The sequence below is a fragment of the Falco cherrug genome, chromosome 15, assembly GCF_023634085.1.
Source record: "Falco cherrug isolate bFalChe1 chromosome 15, bFalChe1.pri, whole genome shotgun sequence".
Lineage (NCBI taxonomy): Eukaryota > Metazoa > Chordata > Aves > Falconiformes > Falconidae > Falco > Falco cherrug.
The window spans coordinates 7,797,222-7,813,609 of NC_073711.1; the positions used below are offsets into that span (position 1 = coordinate 7,797,222).

At 43.2% G+C, this 16,388-nt stretch overlaps 2 protein-coding genes across 4 annotated transcripts in view; one reads left to right on the top strand and one right to left on the bottom strand.

Moving 5' to 3' along the window:
• Positions 1-2,844: 2,844 nt before the first annotated feature.
• MCTS1 (MCTS1 re-initiation and release factor) lies at positions 2,845-9,338 on the bottom strand. 2 transcript variants are annotated; one of them, XM_055727540.1, is made up of 6 exons: positions 9,181-9,338; positions 8,281-8,433; positions 7,463-7,560; positions 6,259-6,392; positions 5,157-5,224; positions 2,845-3,069 (listed from the first exon to the last, which is right to left on the bottom strand). In XM_055727540.1, exons 1-6 carry the CDS (start codon positions 9,189-9,191, stop codon positions 2,988-2,990), a joined length of 546 nt encoding a protein of 181 aa, XP_055583515.1. In that variant the 5' UTR covers positions 9,192-9,338; the 3' UTR covers positions 2,845-2,987. The 2 variants fall into 2 exon arrangements, with proteins under 2 accessions (XP_055583515.1, XP_027659998.1); XM_027804197.2 differs by lacking the exon at positions 9,181-9,338 and having other exon boundaries at positions 8,281-8,519.
• Positions 9,339-9,697: 359 nt separating this feature from the next.
• The window catches only part of LOC102059042 (cullin-4B), a 29,401-nt gene continuing 22,710 nt past the window's right edge, over positions 9,698-16,388 (top strand). Inside the window, exons 1-2 of one of the 2 annotated variants that reach the window (XR_008735248.1) lie at positions 9,698-12,701; positions 13,502-14,020. Coding sequence is in view for 1 of the 2 variants with exons in the window: in XM_055727521.1 (XP_055583496.1) it covers positions 12,251-12,701; positions 13,502-14,020 (970 nt within the window). In the remaining variant the exon portion in view is untranslated. The remainder of the gene's footprint in view (positions 12,702-13,501; positions 14,021-16,388) is intronic. The other variant, XM_055727521.1, reaches the window with a different exon arrangement.

The window sequence follows — 16,388 nt, forward strand, 5'->3', positions numbered from 1 at the left end:
TACTAACTTTAAGTCATTTCTTTTACACTAAACTACGCAACAGCTTGAGCTGTGCTGTTCACGCAGCACCTATTGCTTTACGTACAGCCTAACCCAGCGAGGAATTAGCAGGAAGCCAAGTTGACAGATCAGTTAAGAAAGTTGCAGCAGTGTAATGTTAAGGGACCTTTGGACTGCTGCTTTTAAGCAGACAAAAGAAAGAGATAACTGTGTTTGAATAAGTATTATCATGGTTAGATAGCCTGTTAGCACAAGAGTAATTGCTCACCGATTTCATTTCACATATAAGCATATTACAATAACGGTACAGTATTTATTTCACTCCCATGAAAACAGTGCTAATAGTGTTTACAAGGAAGAAGCTGGTTAACCGTCAACACAGATGGAGTAGAGATGTATTTACAGGTATTTTTAACACCAAGATGCAGAAAGCAACTGCTTCACTCCCAGCCTTTCTTTGAGTGTCATGCACAAAAAAAGCAATATGCAAAACTCCTCAGTGCTGGGATGGGGGGAGCGGGCTGCTTTTTTTTTGTTGTTGTTCTGGGGTTTGGGTTATTTGTTTTTACAATTGAGCACACTTGACATCTGTTTTGTACAAGTTACCAGGTCACATTCCCTTCCTGTCACAGCAAGTGGGACTAAACGCACTTCATTATTTACTCCATTTAGAATTCACTGACCTCTCCTAGCTGTTTCAAGACTTAAAGCAGGCACTCCATCCATCTGCTACATCTGGGACTAGCACAGGCTTTGCTGGTTCTACAACACCCACACAAGACCCCAGAAGATGGTATGTCATGTCACCTTTCTTTAACAGACCATTTGTAAAAATCTCACCCTATCCCTGAGCGGCAAGGAGGCAGGTGGGGAAGTGAAATAGAGCTTCAGAGCTGATGAAAATATCCCTATCTTTGTTTTAAGCATCATGTCCATCATTTTTGAACAAGAATGGCAAGACAAGTGCTCAGACCCCCAGGCAAGCCACCACAGCGCTGCTGTTGCAGAAGGCACACCCTGTCTCACTGTTAGCACATTCTCCTCCTCCACTTCAGCCAGAGCTCCACGAACAGAGCAACACAAACATCTACATCATCGGTGCCAAAACATACATAAAACTTAAGTTAGTATTTCTGATGTTTTGGTAAATTGGTATACAAATTAGTATAAGCATGATTTAACTTATATCTTCTTACAGAATCATTTTTGAAAGGTTAGATCCACAGCTGGGAATACTCTGACAAAGCCAGATGAAGAAAGTAAAACTTTGATTTCAGTGGTGTTTCTGATATTAAAGACAGTTCTGACCCCACTGCAACAACAGCAGCCATAGAGCAAACTGAGGAAAAATAAGGGGAGTTAACAACTAAACCAGAGTAAGTGTCATTTATCACAGACCTGAGCGGCACCGTAACACAACAGGAGGAGACAGAAGGGGAAAAAGCAAGCCAAAGAACTCAAGACAAGCTCATTTTATGCGAAAAAAGAACCACAAACTGATTTCCCATAGCACTAACAAGTTAGTACACTTTTAGCAGAACCTTTCGAATGCATAAAAACGTCCATTAGCATTCTGAAGGGAAGGTCTGAGGTTTGACCAAAATTTTTTCTGCAACACTGCTGTAATAATCACTTTAATTTTTGTCATCCTACATTAATAGTTTCAGGTTTACCCTGTCATTTTCTAAAGCACAATCTTGTAAATAATTTTACAGGAGAAATTTAAAAATGGCACAGATTAGGTAACACATTCCATCTCCCATGTCTTAATCCAGCTTTAGAATCAGATTAACACCTCTGCCTCCATCTTCTGTGAAGGGCCCAGGGTGGGGAAACCAAACATGCAGAACACCAAGACAAGGCACTTGCATACAAAATTAAGTTCTGCCATTATAAGTGTCAGAATAGAGACTTGAAATATTAATAAATGCTTCCAGAGACAAGAGTTATGAGTGGTAGACCTTAAAGTTTCCTTAGTTTATTAAGTGATTCCATGGCACAGGCTGTTTTCCATAGGCAGAGCTTTGGGTATGCAGTTGCTGAACAGAGTTGGATTATCCGAACAAACACACAGTGCTCTTTAACCTGTTCTGTGGATGTACATACACGTGGCAGTGTACACAAGCTGAGATCTCTTTTGAAGTTCCACCTGAAGAAGTTGCTCTTGGCTACACTGATAACCGTGTTTTGCTAACAAGCCTTTGTTAAACAGTGATTTTGTTTCTGCTCCTAAAATAAGGCAGCAAACGGGGAGTAGAGCATCAGGCACCAAGTTGGCACACACTCCATGTGGAGTATGCCCACCGTTTGTATAAACTCCGCCGTAAGGACAGCGATATCAAACAGTGCTGGCAGGTAGAAATTTTAACACGCACATATTCTTCAGATATGAACGAGCATAAAAGAATTTCTAGTCCACATACCAGTCTAAGTTCATAAATCCTATACAGATAAACACATATTAAAAAGAGAAAATCCTTAAGTAAAATACTGAAGTTAATGCTGTTAATAAATTAAGTTAAAAATAAATGTCAAAAAACCTGATTTCTCCACATTCAAGCAACAGGTAGACTAACAAGATGTTAATCAGAAGAAAAAATCTGAAATGTTTCAGAGGCTTTATAAACCATATTCCTAATATTTCACATATGCTTTATATCACTCTCTTAGAAGAGCATAAAAATGTAAACATTTCTTGGCTTTTTCCTCCTTTTTGTTTGAAATGGTCTACTCACAGTCCATGCAGGATCTTTCCACCAGATATCTTCAGTCACTGAAGACTTAGGTTTAAGACAAAAAGAACTGTAATAAAAAGAAATCTAGAAAAATATTGTAGCCTAACAGTACTTTCGCATTCACTTGATTTATTTAGCATAGCCACAGAACAAAATAATTTGTACATTCAGTCACATTAGAAACAAGGAATTACAAAGCAGTCCACATTTAATCTAAGTGCATTCCTTTGGAGTAACACAGTTCCTTTTGTTTCACTTGTATGTCTTCATATGCCAAAGGCCATCATTTAAATAGTGAATATTTTCGATACCAATCCCTTTGTTGACCTTCTCACTGTAGGAGGAGGAAAGAGGTACAGAAGTATTAGCTAGGTTAAATATTAGAGCAGTATAAAAATGCAATATTTAAAGTAGAAAATGCAGCATTTTTCAACTGGAATGGGAGAAGCTATCATTCACAATGTAACAATCTTCAACAGCAGGTGGACAAGAAACAGTATTTGTTACTACACATAACCACATTGCTGAATGATAAGAGTTCAAATATTTGCCTTCCACGTTTTGTCAACAACCTCCCACAATACTTCTAACTACTTCTTTGTGGGAGGCAGTTCTTCAGGCAACATTTTGCTACTTTTCTTAATTGTAGCGTTCCTCTATCAAAGCAGCACAGCAGCTTTAAGTGACTCTCCCCTTTCCCAGCACAGGAGGTGGTGTAACCTGGCTGGAACATGGAATTTGACAAGTTCTGGTTCCAAGTGCGCCGCAGACACAATGAAATGCAGGTGAGCTGCTTTGCTGCTAGTTGCAGGACATCTATCCACTTAATAATATAAACGCTGAATTTACATGCCAAGGACTTGCAGCACGTTACAAACATACAACCCTTCTGTATCTTTTGAGTCATGTAATCTTTAAAAGATTGTTTTGTGTGTCTGCACTGGATTTCTAATACGTTATTCCACAGATAAATCTGGTTTTGTCACAATAAGCAAGACAACTCTCATTATTCTAGGGCTGAGAACAAGTTTCGCCCCCTTGAAAAATATAATTTTCTGTATTTACACTAAGTGCTCTATTACTTACTTCATTTACAACTTGTTCAAAAGTAATCAGGAAGGAAAATACTGCTGGGGTAATTGCATTAACACATCATGTATCCTAATCACAGCAAGTGACTGAAACCATACTGTCTCACAATCTTCTGGTTTAAACAATATCACACAAAAAAAGCACGCGAATGGGCTGCATAGATCCATATCAATTTTGTTTTCCTCTCCAGTTCACGTTGCTTGTCACAGGAACAGCATATTCAGCTGCAAGGCTGCTGAATTTGAAGTTAGGGTTAGGAATACAGGTAATCTCGGTTTGCAGCGATCACAGCAGATCACTGCAGATACAGGACTGGGTCAAAAGTAACTATTCTTTCCACCTACCCTCGGAATCTTTTGAAGGCACTACAAAGAGTCCTGAGGAATGTGATTCCTCAACAGCTACTGCAGGTCCAAATCCAGGTTACTGCAGCCCCACCTGATCCCTGTCTTCTAATGCCTTCCCACCACTCTCCCTTGTGCTACCATGACGACTTCAAACCACAGAGTGACCCTGTACAGATGATCCTGCTGAGAGTTATCCCAAGAAACAGTGACTTGTTCATATCAAAATCAGCTTCCCTGCCCACACAAGCACTAGACCGGGCTGGAATCAACACAGCCCCAACTTGCTGGTGCAGCTTACATCCTGCTGCAACACATTATAGAAATTAAAATGACAAAGAGGTTTAGCTACTTATAATTCAGCACTATCTGAATGCTAAGAACGAACATCCATTTCATTTTCTATCTCTTTTCCTTCTCAAATAGTTTTCAGTTGATGTTTATCCCCAGAACAGACCTCTACATTTCACAAGTTCAGCTAAGCCAGTAAGCACATCAAGCAGGAATGCTGCATATGGGTACAAAGTAAAGAAAAAGAGAAGGCCGCAGAGGAAAGCCCGGCTGGTCAACCAGATACTCGAGTCTCTGCTGGCCGTGCAGACAAAAATCACTTTGATGCTTTCAACCACCTCAAACCCAAATTACATCTCTTGCCCAGCCCAGGTAGTAAGTACTCTGTACAAACATTTCTTTGTTCAGCATGAACTTTGAGAAAGTATAATCAGAGAGCAAAAAATACTAACATCCAGTAGTAGTACTGATGCTGGCATCTTATAATCTATGTCCACATGAAAAGAACTATTTTTATTCCATTTTCTGTCCCTGAATATTAATCAAAAAAATGGAATCTTAAAAAATTCTGTACTTGCATGGCATATGCTGCAACAGTGATGCAATAACCTTGACAGTGATGCTTATATTCCAAACTAACAGAAGAATAATAATGATGTGGGACAGGTTATATTTCAATTTTTAAAACACTTACATGTCCTCAGCTGACATCTTCATTACTCCCACACATAATGCGTGTTGTTTTCCCTCTGCCATTATTGCCTACAAATTACCGCTAAGGAAAACAGATTTTTTTTAACTATTTCAGAAAAGTAAAAGCAATATGAGGAAATGACTTTCCAAAAAGTTTCAAAATCCCGTGTTGAACTTTTACCCTTTTAGTAATTCTAGAGCTCTAGCTCTTAAAGATAAGCAAAACAATGCACTGCATTTAACAACTGAATCACAGTGTGTAGAACAAAGCATGTATTTATGAACTTCGAACAGCAATTACAGAAAAAGATCTCCCAGCACTACATTTCCCCCTTTGTGTCCAACACAGTGATGGTAATCTCATCCTTTCTGGAACAAAACTACACATTTGTGGGGCCATTTTAGATGCCAAGGTGCAGAAGAATTGAGACACAAATCTTAAAAACCAGAAGTACTGAAATTAGACATGTCCTTTTCAAAGCTTAGCAACACGCAATGCTAACTGCTGCTGATCTTTTCCTATAGCATCCAACTATCAACAAAAGCAGCACAGCTTGGTATTATTAATTCTGTATTTGCTCAGGGTTCCTTTCTCAGTAATATAATGAACAGGAGTGAATTAGCATACTTTCCTCATTTTACAAATACTCAGACACGCAAAGCAAGTCCTGACTACAGCAAAGCTAGTCCTGAACATCTTTCCAAATTCCCTAGGAACCACAGCAAATTCTTCTGTAACTGAAGGAGATACAAGACTGATTAAGGAGGCAGGGGACAAATTGCACTGTACCTCATCTATTTTTACAGTTCTGCATCAAATCACCAAGGAGCTTCACTTAGGTTGCATGAGTGCAACAGCATCCCACCCAACAGCACAGCAGGAATAATTATTTGGTTTGGAACATCACAGTAAGTAAAAGAAAAATACACTTTTAACCTTGCCAAATGACATCTGAACCTCTGCAGCTCTTTTCAGATTATAATCTGAATTATTTTGGATTTTAATGGTATTTCACGAACTAACTGGTAATCAGCTGAGAACACAAGAACAGAAATTTCACTGATCTTACAGCAAGCAGTAATTTGTAGTTAAAGAAGGATACAACAACAGTATCAACGGCAGCAGGGTAAAGTTTTGCTCCAGGAGACGTCAGGCCAGGGCACATTATATTAGCTCCGCTTAGTACAAATTTAATGGCGCCTTTATCAACCTGCTGATGTGGTAGAATAAATGGGTCTAGGAGGAGAAAGACACAGCATTACAATTAATACGGTAAGACGACAACACAAATAACTTCTCATCAAGTCAGTTTAGATGGGGCAAGTTTAGTGTGCTGCAAGGGTAGGAAGTTTGAGAAACCACTACCAGAGCTCCTGCTGAGCTGTACTGTCCCAAAAGGACACAAGTACTGTTCTCCCAGACCACATGTTTCATCTCAGAATCAAAAGATAAACCAACACTAGGCCTATGCCTCTGGCACACTCGTATACTGAGTAACAATATTAAAAAGTTCCCCCCGCCCCGAGAAACAATCACGCAAGTGCCCACATACTAAGAGGTCTTAAATCCCTCAAATTACATGTGTAACGTCTTAGATGAAAAAAGAGTTTAATGTTAACCAGACAAAAAAAGCACAGACGGACAAAATTCATGAAGGCTGTCAACTCTCCAAGCAACCTTTCAAGTACACGCACTTTCTTGAAGTATTTCAAACACTGAGATTTGACTGTAGCGAAACCTATGCTCATCCAAATCAGAGTAATACAAACAAGCAGAACATTGAGAACAGCAAGAAAAATTAGCATGAGAGTAAGCTGTAAAAACCACACAGCATAAACTCTAACAGGAGAAAAAAACCACATTACATCATTAACCTCATGATTAAAGAGTATTTTTCTGGTAAGAACTTACAAGTATTTGGAAGGAAGCAAACAGGGTTTAAAGGAAGAGTTGAAAGAACAAAGATAGGGACTAACAACAGGAGATTTAGATCTCTGGCCTACGGAAACCTCTCTCAAGATTTTTCGCAGTTTTGCACAGTTTAATTCTTACAAATCAAAGTTCAGATTGATTAACATATAACATTACAGTAATTATGGGGGAAGGAATCCATTCAGGTGCCGGAAATAGCGAGCAATAAATTACAGTTGAGTATATACACACTATACCTTTAAGATCTATTCTGGAACATACATATATATATATATATATAAGCATTAAGTTCTTTTCAATTTGGTTCTACAAAAGTTCTGTGGAATCACACCCTCACCCCCTCTCCCCACGACCACCATCCTCAGGAAACTTACATTTGTGAAGCAACCGTAGTGTTGGGTAAAAAATCCCTTCTCTTTGTCTGAAGAACAGCAACTCCCCATTCACAGTGAGGATTTCTATATGTTCATGACTGCAAGATTAAAAAAAAATTATTCCAATAGCTCCTTAACCCTCTTACGGTTTAAATGAAATATATGACTTCACAGAGTCTGGTCTGTCTTGACATCTGAGAAAAGATAGACAATTAGCAAGAAAATTTAAAACTAAAAAGTCTTTTTTTTTTAATGACTTGTTCTTCAACACTGGCCTTCTGCATGTTTCCTTCCTTTAAAGAAAAAAAATAAAAGAAAAAAACGACGAAAAGACATCCAGCTGTTCACAAACTGCCTTTCTTTGGGTTTTTTTTGTAAATGCAACACAAAGAGTGGACAAGGAGAAGACATCGGCAGAAATATGCTACTCTTTATTCAAAAGAAAGAAAATAATCCAGATAACATATGGAAATACATGGTAAAAAAAATGCTACTGGAAGCAATCCAAACAAGTTTGAGCTTCCATATCCATAAAGCTGAATGCTTCCCTTCACCAGCAGGCTGATCCCTGGAGAGTCCCCAGATATGTTGGACATTTGCGGCATTTTTGTTTTCCTCAAACATCCTACTAGCACAGGCCTTCAAAAGCATGATAAACACATGCAAACTTTATGGTTTGGCCATAACATGGATTATTATCTATTAAGAAATTATAGATACTTTTCAAAAACACTAGGTTCATCTACAATACAAAATAAATCTATAAAGAAAGCAATCCCAGCACCTTGGAAGCAAAGTTTACGAGAAAAGAAACTTACCATCTTACTATTTTGACTGGGTCTTTCTTTGGCATAATTTGGTTTAGCCATGGTTCAATAACAGGAAACTGGTCTATCAGTTGATTCTTAATACCTTTAATAACTGAAGTCTTCAGCTGGATGCAGTTTGATACATTCTCCTTTTCATCAAATCTGTCAATCGAGCAGAAGTATTTCAGAAATGCACAATTTGGTGCCCAAAAGCTGCCATACCTCAGCAGCATTCTGCAGAAATTCGCTCTAAGACCTCAGCAGCACCACACCTGCCCAACTTTCAAATCTTAAGATTTTATAAGGTGTAAATCTGTTCCCTGGGAACACCAGGCTGGGGGAAGGCGGGGGGGGGTCCCCACTAGTAGGCTGCCTTTGCTCCTAAGCTTTGCGTACATCCATGAAACATGCTTTTAGTCTCACGGATGCACCTTGGCACACAAAGTTATTTCACTCAACTCTAAGAGCAGACTTTGCTGGCACCCCCAGCACCTACGGCGCCCCTCGGATGTATCTGCATGAGCCCTTCACCTTCACCACTGCCAGACGAGCTGCGCTCCCAACCCCCCCAAAGCTCACACAAGTTAATGACTCAGCTTACTTTTTAGGTTAGTTTTGTGGGTTTTTTTAATAATCAGATGCCCAAGCAGCCCAGCCCAGCGCCCGAGGGCAAAGCTGGCGCCTGCGGGGCGGCGGAGACCGGCGGTCGCGCCCCGAGAAGACCGGGGTGGGGGGCGTGGGGGAAGCGGGGCCGGCTGCCCCAGCCCCCGAGCAGGGCCTGGCCGCCTCAGCCCGGCCCGGCAGGGCCCAGCCCCGGGGCGGAGGGGGCACCGGGCCCGCCCCGGCCCACCCTTCCCTCCCCCCTCCCGCCGCCCCCCACCCCCGGCGGAGCGGCCCGGCCCCACTCACTTCTTGAACATCCTGGGGGCGGTGGGTGCCGGGCGGGCGAGTGCCTGGAGCCGGGCGTGGGGCCGGCGGGCGGCGGCGCGGGCACCCACGGCCTCGGCGCTCCCTCACACGAGGCTCCGGGCCCTCCCCTCCGCGCCAGCCGGAAGCGCCGCACGCTTTACGGCCTGTCGCGCCGCTCCATAACAACGGAACGCGCGAGCGTCACCGGGGCGGGCGGGAACTGCAACTCCCAGGGAGCTGTGCGGGGCTCGGCGCGTGCCGGGGGCCGGGCCGCGGTAGTGCCCAGCGGCGGCCTGCGCTGCCAGCCCGGTGTTAGCTTCGACGCTGGAGCCGTTTCTTCACGGCGCTGTTTTCCCAGGTAACGTATCACTTCATTAAAATAAATTCTTTAAAAGAGCAATCAAAGTGCTGGTAACTGCTCGCATCCTTTAAACACAACGTCAGTTGAACGGGTAAAAACGCAGCCACCTTCAAATTAGCCAAGGGGAAGCTATCCCCGTTTCAGAGCAGGCCACGCGATCCTGTGGACAGCGCTGGGGGAGGGGGGATCCACTTCTCAAACCGCAGATCCTGGAGCCACCCAAGGGAATCCGCTACTGCATCCTTCGAGGTGGAGAAGCAGCAGCAGAAACATGGCTTGTGCTGAAGACCACCACCCCCAGAGAGAGAGAGATGGCTTCTGCCGAAGGCGATGACACTACGTAGCACTTGTTAGAATCAAATTAGGTTTTGCTTGGTGGTGGCTGCAGAATATCAATGGAAAAACACAGAAGGAATTTACCCTACTGCTTTTTAACGCTCTAAGAGCGGACATGCCTGGTTTTGTTCTTGAGACAGGTAGCTGCTATATAAGCCCACGTATCGGCAACTGCCCTGTTTCTTTCTAGAGTAATGGCAATGTTATCACTGCCAAAAGGAGAGAAGGAAGAGGACATAAAAGACCGGTTCATTAGTTATGCTACCTGCCAACTTCTTTTTTCCATACAAAACAAAATAATCAGCTTTGATAATATAATATAACAACTAATTAAAACCTAATACTTAATAGTTACATCAGTCATACAAAGTAAAATCAAGCCTTTACACACAATATCGTTTATTCATATAGTGAAATACAGAGTCAGGAACACACTAATAATGTTAAAAAAGGATAGGAATGAACTATAGCATTATAGAAATATCCAGCCATTTTAAGTCATGAATACCACCTCCACCTACTGCGTAGCATCACTAAAAATACTAAGAATAAAGAATTCAGTTTTAACTGAAACACAGTGACATGGCTCATGCCCAGATCAGAAAGTGAGAAAAGAAGTTTATTACACCTTCAAACTATTCCATACATTTTTGAGCGCCTCAGAATAACTTTTATTAAACAATACTTTGCCATGTAAACAACCCTTGCAGGTATGCTTGCATTTTTAAGAACTATGGTGAAAAAAATTATAATACTTCCACCTCAAATGTTAGAAACATGTAAACTTTCACCCTGTGACTCCCCAAAAATACGGCACATCTCACCGAAACCGTCTGAACCTCTGGTTTCATGCTAGCCTAAAACAGCAAGACTAGCTCCTAATTTCCAAAAAGCACCTGAACCACAGGCTCCCTTCAGGGCTGAGCTAACCTCAAGTCTGGTCTCAACATTTCCGTCTTCTCTTCCAAATGCTTTCTGTTGGTGTGGCTGCAAAGACTTCAAGGCCAGCTAACTGCCCAATCTAAATTTCCTTGTATAAAGGAATTTTGAAGAAGGCCCTTAGCACCTAGGAATTTTGTAATACAGCTCTCATTATTGTTCAGCCTCACCACCAAAAAGCTGAAGACGTTTGCTCTGGTTGTTGTGTCACTTTTAAGCAACAGAATTTTAAAAGCATGGTACCTGGATAAGACTGAAAAAGCAAAGAGGCACATCCAGCAAATGGCTTGACAACCCCTCCAGCCCCGATGGAAGCCACCCCTCAGGATCATAAGCTAAATAGAAAGCATTCAGAATCTCTCCCCCTATATGCTCCAGTAGGAAAAGGGCAAAATCCACAGCACTCAGCTTCCTCCTGGGTTCCCAGGATTCTACCTTGCCTTCACCTGTGCCCCCAGACAGTGACCGGTCAGGTGCTGCGCATTCTGACTGATAGGACACAGGCACCGACTCTTCCCCACCTGAATGACTGCACCGACAGGATAAGCCTTCCTGCTTCTCCAGGGAAAAGGACACTTACTCATTTCTCCTCTTTTATAAAGCCAGTCATTTCCACAAACTAAGAAACTGTAGAAATTCAAGATTTCTTACATCTGTACCCCTCTTATCCGATTTGGCTTAAGCAAACATGACAGTTCACTGGGAACAGAGGAAAAACTTACAGCATAGTCATCTAAGTTTTCTTTACTTAGCAAACCTGTTTATTTCTTACACCCGACTTTTGGAATGTAACTGACTAGTGCTTGGGAACTATACAATGTTCTAAAGCCAGTCAAAAACAGACTGAAGCTTTGTGGTTTGTTTTTTTTAATCTGGAAAAAGTATTTCACACATCACTAGCATTAGGTTTCAGGCCTCAGGAGCTGTCTGCCAGTTACTCAGACAGAAAACATGCTCCAGAAAAACCTCAGTAAAATTACACCGTATCTCTGTGAACCACAGTTTCTGTCAAGACAAGTTAGCATATCTTTTTCTATCAAACACAGAACTGCCAAGAGCCTTGCCCCAAGGGCCTCTGCTGTCAGGGAGGCAGGTGTAAGCTCTCGGCTGAAGTCCTGGGAGAATCTCTTCTGGAACAAAACCTCATCCCTTGTTTCACCGTTTTTTCTGCAGCTATTTCTCAACAGCAACTGAATCATAACAACGCTCCTGGAGTTTACATTCCCTTCGATAACAGACGCACCAGCATCAAAAAATCAGCCAGGAAAGGCTCACGATTTCGATTTCTGCTTCCAGACCTTTTTTTTAAAAAAAAACCAACCAAAAAAACAAAAAACAGAACACCAAACCAACAGCCCTAGTGCGAGCCTCTATCTATTAAAATCATACGAAAACGTTGAGACTTGATGTTTATAAGTAAAAGGAAGAAAAATCATGCCCGAACCAGGCCGACAGGCCGAGGCCTGCGGCCGGACCGTGGGCCGAGAGCAGGGCCCCCCCGTCCCGCTGCCAGCGCGGCCCCGCCCTGTGCCGCAGGTACCTCGGCGGCGGCCGCGCGCGAAGCGACAAGCACGACCCGGGCGGTCCCCGAGCCCCGGTGGGGCCTCCCCGGCGCACCGGCCCGGCCCGGCCCGGCCCGGCCCGGCGGCAGGCCGCAGGCAGCAGCGCGAGCAGACCGGCTCAGAGGAAGCGGAGCCTCCCCCCCGGTACGGGGCTCGCCAAGGGACAAGCCCCGCGCCCGCCCGCGGGGCCCCGCCCCCTTCGCGCTCCCGCCACGCGGAGAGCGGCGGCCACGCCCCCTCCCCGCACGACGTGCCCTGCGCCGGCGCGCGAAGAGAGAAGAAGCGCGCCCGTTACGAGCGACCGGCAACCATGATCACTTCCGGTAGGTCAGAGGGCAGCGGAAAGGAGCCGGGGGGGTGGGGGGAGTCGGCGGGAGCGGGACCGCCGGGCCGGAGGTGGGGCCCTGCCGCCTACTCGGGTTGCCCGGCCGCGCTTCCGGGCGGCCGCGCCCCAGCATGCACGGCGACCGGATGTGCCGCCATCTTTAGGCTCCCTCTCTGCCGTGTATTGACAATAACAAGCCCCGGGCCGGGCCGTCCCCCCTCAGGAAGCGCGAGCAGGAGGCAGAGAGGGGGGAGGCGGGAGCCCGAGCGGAGCGGGCCGCGGGGGGAGAGCGGGCCGGGCGGCGGCGAGGGAGCGGGAGGCGTGCGGGGCGCTGGAGCTGAGGCGTGAGGGAGCCGCGCTCAGCCCTCCCCGCTGCTGCTCGGCGGAGACGAGGCGGCCGGAGCCGGAGGGGAGCGGAGGAGAAGCTGGGGGAGCGGGCAGCCGCGGGGAGACACTGGTGTCGGAGAGAAGAACCGAAAGGAACTAGTGGGTGGCGAGAGACAGGGACGGAGACGCTCTGCTGAGAAAGGAGTAAAAGCAGGAAAACAGAGACAAACTACGAGAAAAAACAAAGTAATAAAGAAAAGAGGAAGAGAGGAGATCAGTGATTCCTCCGAGAAAGAAGAAAGCAAAGGAGAGGGAACGCGGAAGGACTCCACTGATGAGAGAGAGGAGTTAAAAGACCCCCTGCGAGAGACACCAGAGACTGACTCTAAAACTCTCTCTCTCTCTTTGTCACACCACAAGGATTTGATGCCCCTCAGCCTGTTCACTTCTGTGTGTTCATGTTTCCCACAGGTTTCTCTTCCCCCAACCCCCCAGCTGCAGCCCAGGAGGTCAGACCTGCCACTGATGGTAACACCAGCAGCAGCTCCTCCTGCAAGAAGAGAAAGTTAAATAACAGCAGCAACAGTAATTCTGAAAGAGAAGAATTTGATTCCATATCTTCCTGCGCCTCTTCTCCTTCCAAAAACACCTCCTCATCATCCTCCTCCGTCATCACCACCTCCTCGTGCTCCTCCTCAGCGATTGCCTCCTCAAACCATCATCTCCAGAAGAAGCTGCGCTTCGAGGATTCCGTGGATTTTATTGGACTCGATGTGAAGATGGCTGAAGAGTCGTCCTCCTCCTCCTCTCCTGCTGCCTCTTCTCAACAGCAGCACCAACAACAGCTCAAAAATAAAAGCCTTTTAATTTCGTCAGTGGCTGTGGGGCACCATGCAAATGGCCTGACCAAAGCTGCCTCCTCTACTGTTTCCAGTTTTGCCAACAGTAAACCTGGCTCCGCTAAGAAATTAGTGATCAAGAACTTTAAAGGTAACAGGCCATAATTTGTCACAACCTATGGGGAGCTGACGCTCAACTTTGTGTTTTGTTTTCAACATGAAAACCGGTTGGCTTTCAAATAGCTCCAAGTTTTACAGGAAATGCTTTTCTGTGGTGAATGTTTCTATACTTATGTAAAGGGGGAATAATGTTTTATGATGCATACTTGCCCAGTCATGTACACATCCTGAGCTACACTTCACTGCTTGGGATTATTTATCAGGCTCCTTTTATTCTGCCTCTGGAGAAGGCCTTAACTTGTATGTTAGACGAAAGATTTTACTGCATAAGTGCATAAATTGCCTTTCTTCAAACTTTTAATGTTTGATACCTCTTTTCTGGTAGTTCTGAATCAGGGTTTAGTATGTGTTGTAGCCCAGTTCATGGTAAGTCTTTGCACAGAACACATTTTTAAAAAATGGGCCTGTATCTCTGTCTTTCCTCTATTCACATTGTCTGTTTATAGGTTAATCTGCCTGTGCTTAGTTTTAAATGTTGAACTAAGGTGATTATCAGGCTATTATGGCGGATTTCCTTTCTGGTTTCCCCACTTGCCTTTAAAGTAGGTAGCTCAGATTATTGCTGAGTGTTTTCCTTGCAATATCCTTGCTGTAATTTTTAATATTTAACTCTTTAATGTCTTTGTTTTAACATACTCTTATTTTACAAGCTTACATTCCTTTATAAATTCTCTCAAAAGATGTGTTTGAGATTCTTGAGTATTGCTACTAGTGACCAATTGAAGCAGAGAAATTAAACTTTTCTGCTGTGATGCTGCTTATTTTCTAGTAAACAAAAGTACAAATGGGTTTAGGCAGAAAGCTTAGCTAAAATTCTGTCATTCCCCCCTCCCCCATAAAGACGGGGAAATCGTGTGCTTTTCTTATTTCCTGCCTTTTGCTATCTGCTAAAATAGTCCAGTGGCTTGCTTTCTTGGGTTGTTGGGTTTTTTCTTCATGTGTCCAGGGTTCGAGGGTGTAAAAGATACTGCTGACATTAAGATCAGTTTCTAAATACACCATTGATAAAAATGTTTTGTAGTGAGATTGGAGAAGGTAATGATTATTTTAGCCACTGTAATGATTTGCAGCAATTCATGATTACAGTGTGACGTTCTGCTTTAAGGTCCTCCTAAGTATCAAAAATGTTCTCCTCCCATCATGTCATCATCATTTAATTGGACTGATTATTTTAAAATTTATACTTATGATGCATGATAGTGAGAAATAAAGGCCACTCTTCTGTTGCTTGTATAGTGTTATCTTTAAGGGAGGTCAACTTTTCCTGTTTAAAATATTTGTTAAATGTCATGGATTGCATAGTGCTGTGATCATCATTGCTTATGAGTTGGTATTTGAATCACTTGCCTGAAAAGGATTGTCTCAAGAATCTGCCAGCTTTGCTTTTTATTTACTCTCAGATGCTAAACTGAATAATAATGTTAATATTATTGTCGTTATCTTAGTGTGATAGCAGTAACATACTTTACAACTTAAATAACTTCCTAAAATCCAGAATCTTGGTATTTACTGCTGAGTAGCATACTCGGTTGCCAGTGAAAATAGGCAAGCCTTACTTGTAATTAGTTGTCTCTAGATTCTTAAGATACAGCTAATGTTGGGATATTGCCAATATTGAGAGGACAAAAAAATTGCTTCCCTCTGTTTGTTATTTCCAGAGAAATCAAAGCTTTTCAACTTGGTTTTTATCTTTAGGTATGTAAAAGTCCATTTTAATAGCATTTGAGCTCTGGGCCAGTTTCATCTGTTGGTGCCATGGATGTGCATGTGTGTGCCTCCCTAAATTTCCTCGTCCTTCCTTCTCCGTTTAGGAATGTGCTTATTAGAACAAAACCAGTCATTTTTAACTAGTTATGAGAACACACAGAATTTTAATGTAGTCCTCGTATTCTGTAAATGGGACTTGGGGAATCTCTTAGCCTTGTAAATGCTTTAGTCTTGTTGAAGATGCTGTGTAGCAAGGGCATCTCTACAGAAAAGGCCGAAAAAATAATGGAAAGAATAAAATTTGCAAAGCTTGAACTATTTGAACATTAAGAGGGCTTAACTCTTAAGTAATTTCCACCAGCCAAACCCAAGAGAGATGTAAATGGATTACTTTAAAATAGGAATATTTGCCTTGTGACCATAAAGCCTGTATTATAATCACAGTATTTCCATGCATGTTTCTTGACAGTTTTTTTCCAACTGTTAACACTGAGTAGAATTAATGAGCAGTAAATTAAAAAAAAAAAACCCAAAACAACACCAAGCTCTATACAACTCGGTATCTCTTAGTCCATCATTTTCAGCTTTGATATTCACTTTCTCTTAGCTGTGCTTTCCTGGTAGTGAAAAAG

Excerpts from the sequence above, each read along its gene's own strand:
- MCTS1 (XM_027804197.2), bottom strand. The coding sequence starts at position 8,504 with ATGCTGCTGAGGTATGGCAGCTTTTGGGCACCAAATTGTGCATTTCTG. Across the intron at positions 7,561-8,280 it reads CCAGTCAAAATAGTAAGATG|TCATGAACATATAGAAATCC; the intron begins GTAAGTTTCTTT and ends TTAATCTTGCAG. Across the intron at positions 3,070-5,156 it reads AAGATGTCAGCTGAGGACAT|TGAGAAGGTCAACAAAGGGA; the intron begins GTAAGTGTTTTA and ends CTCCTCCTACAG.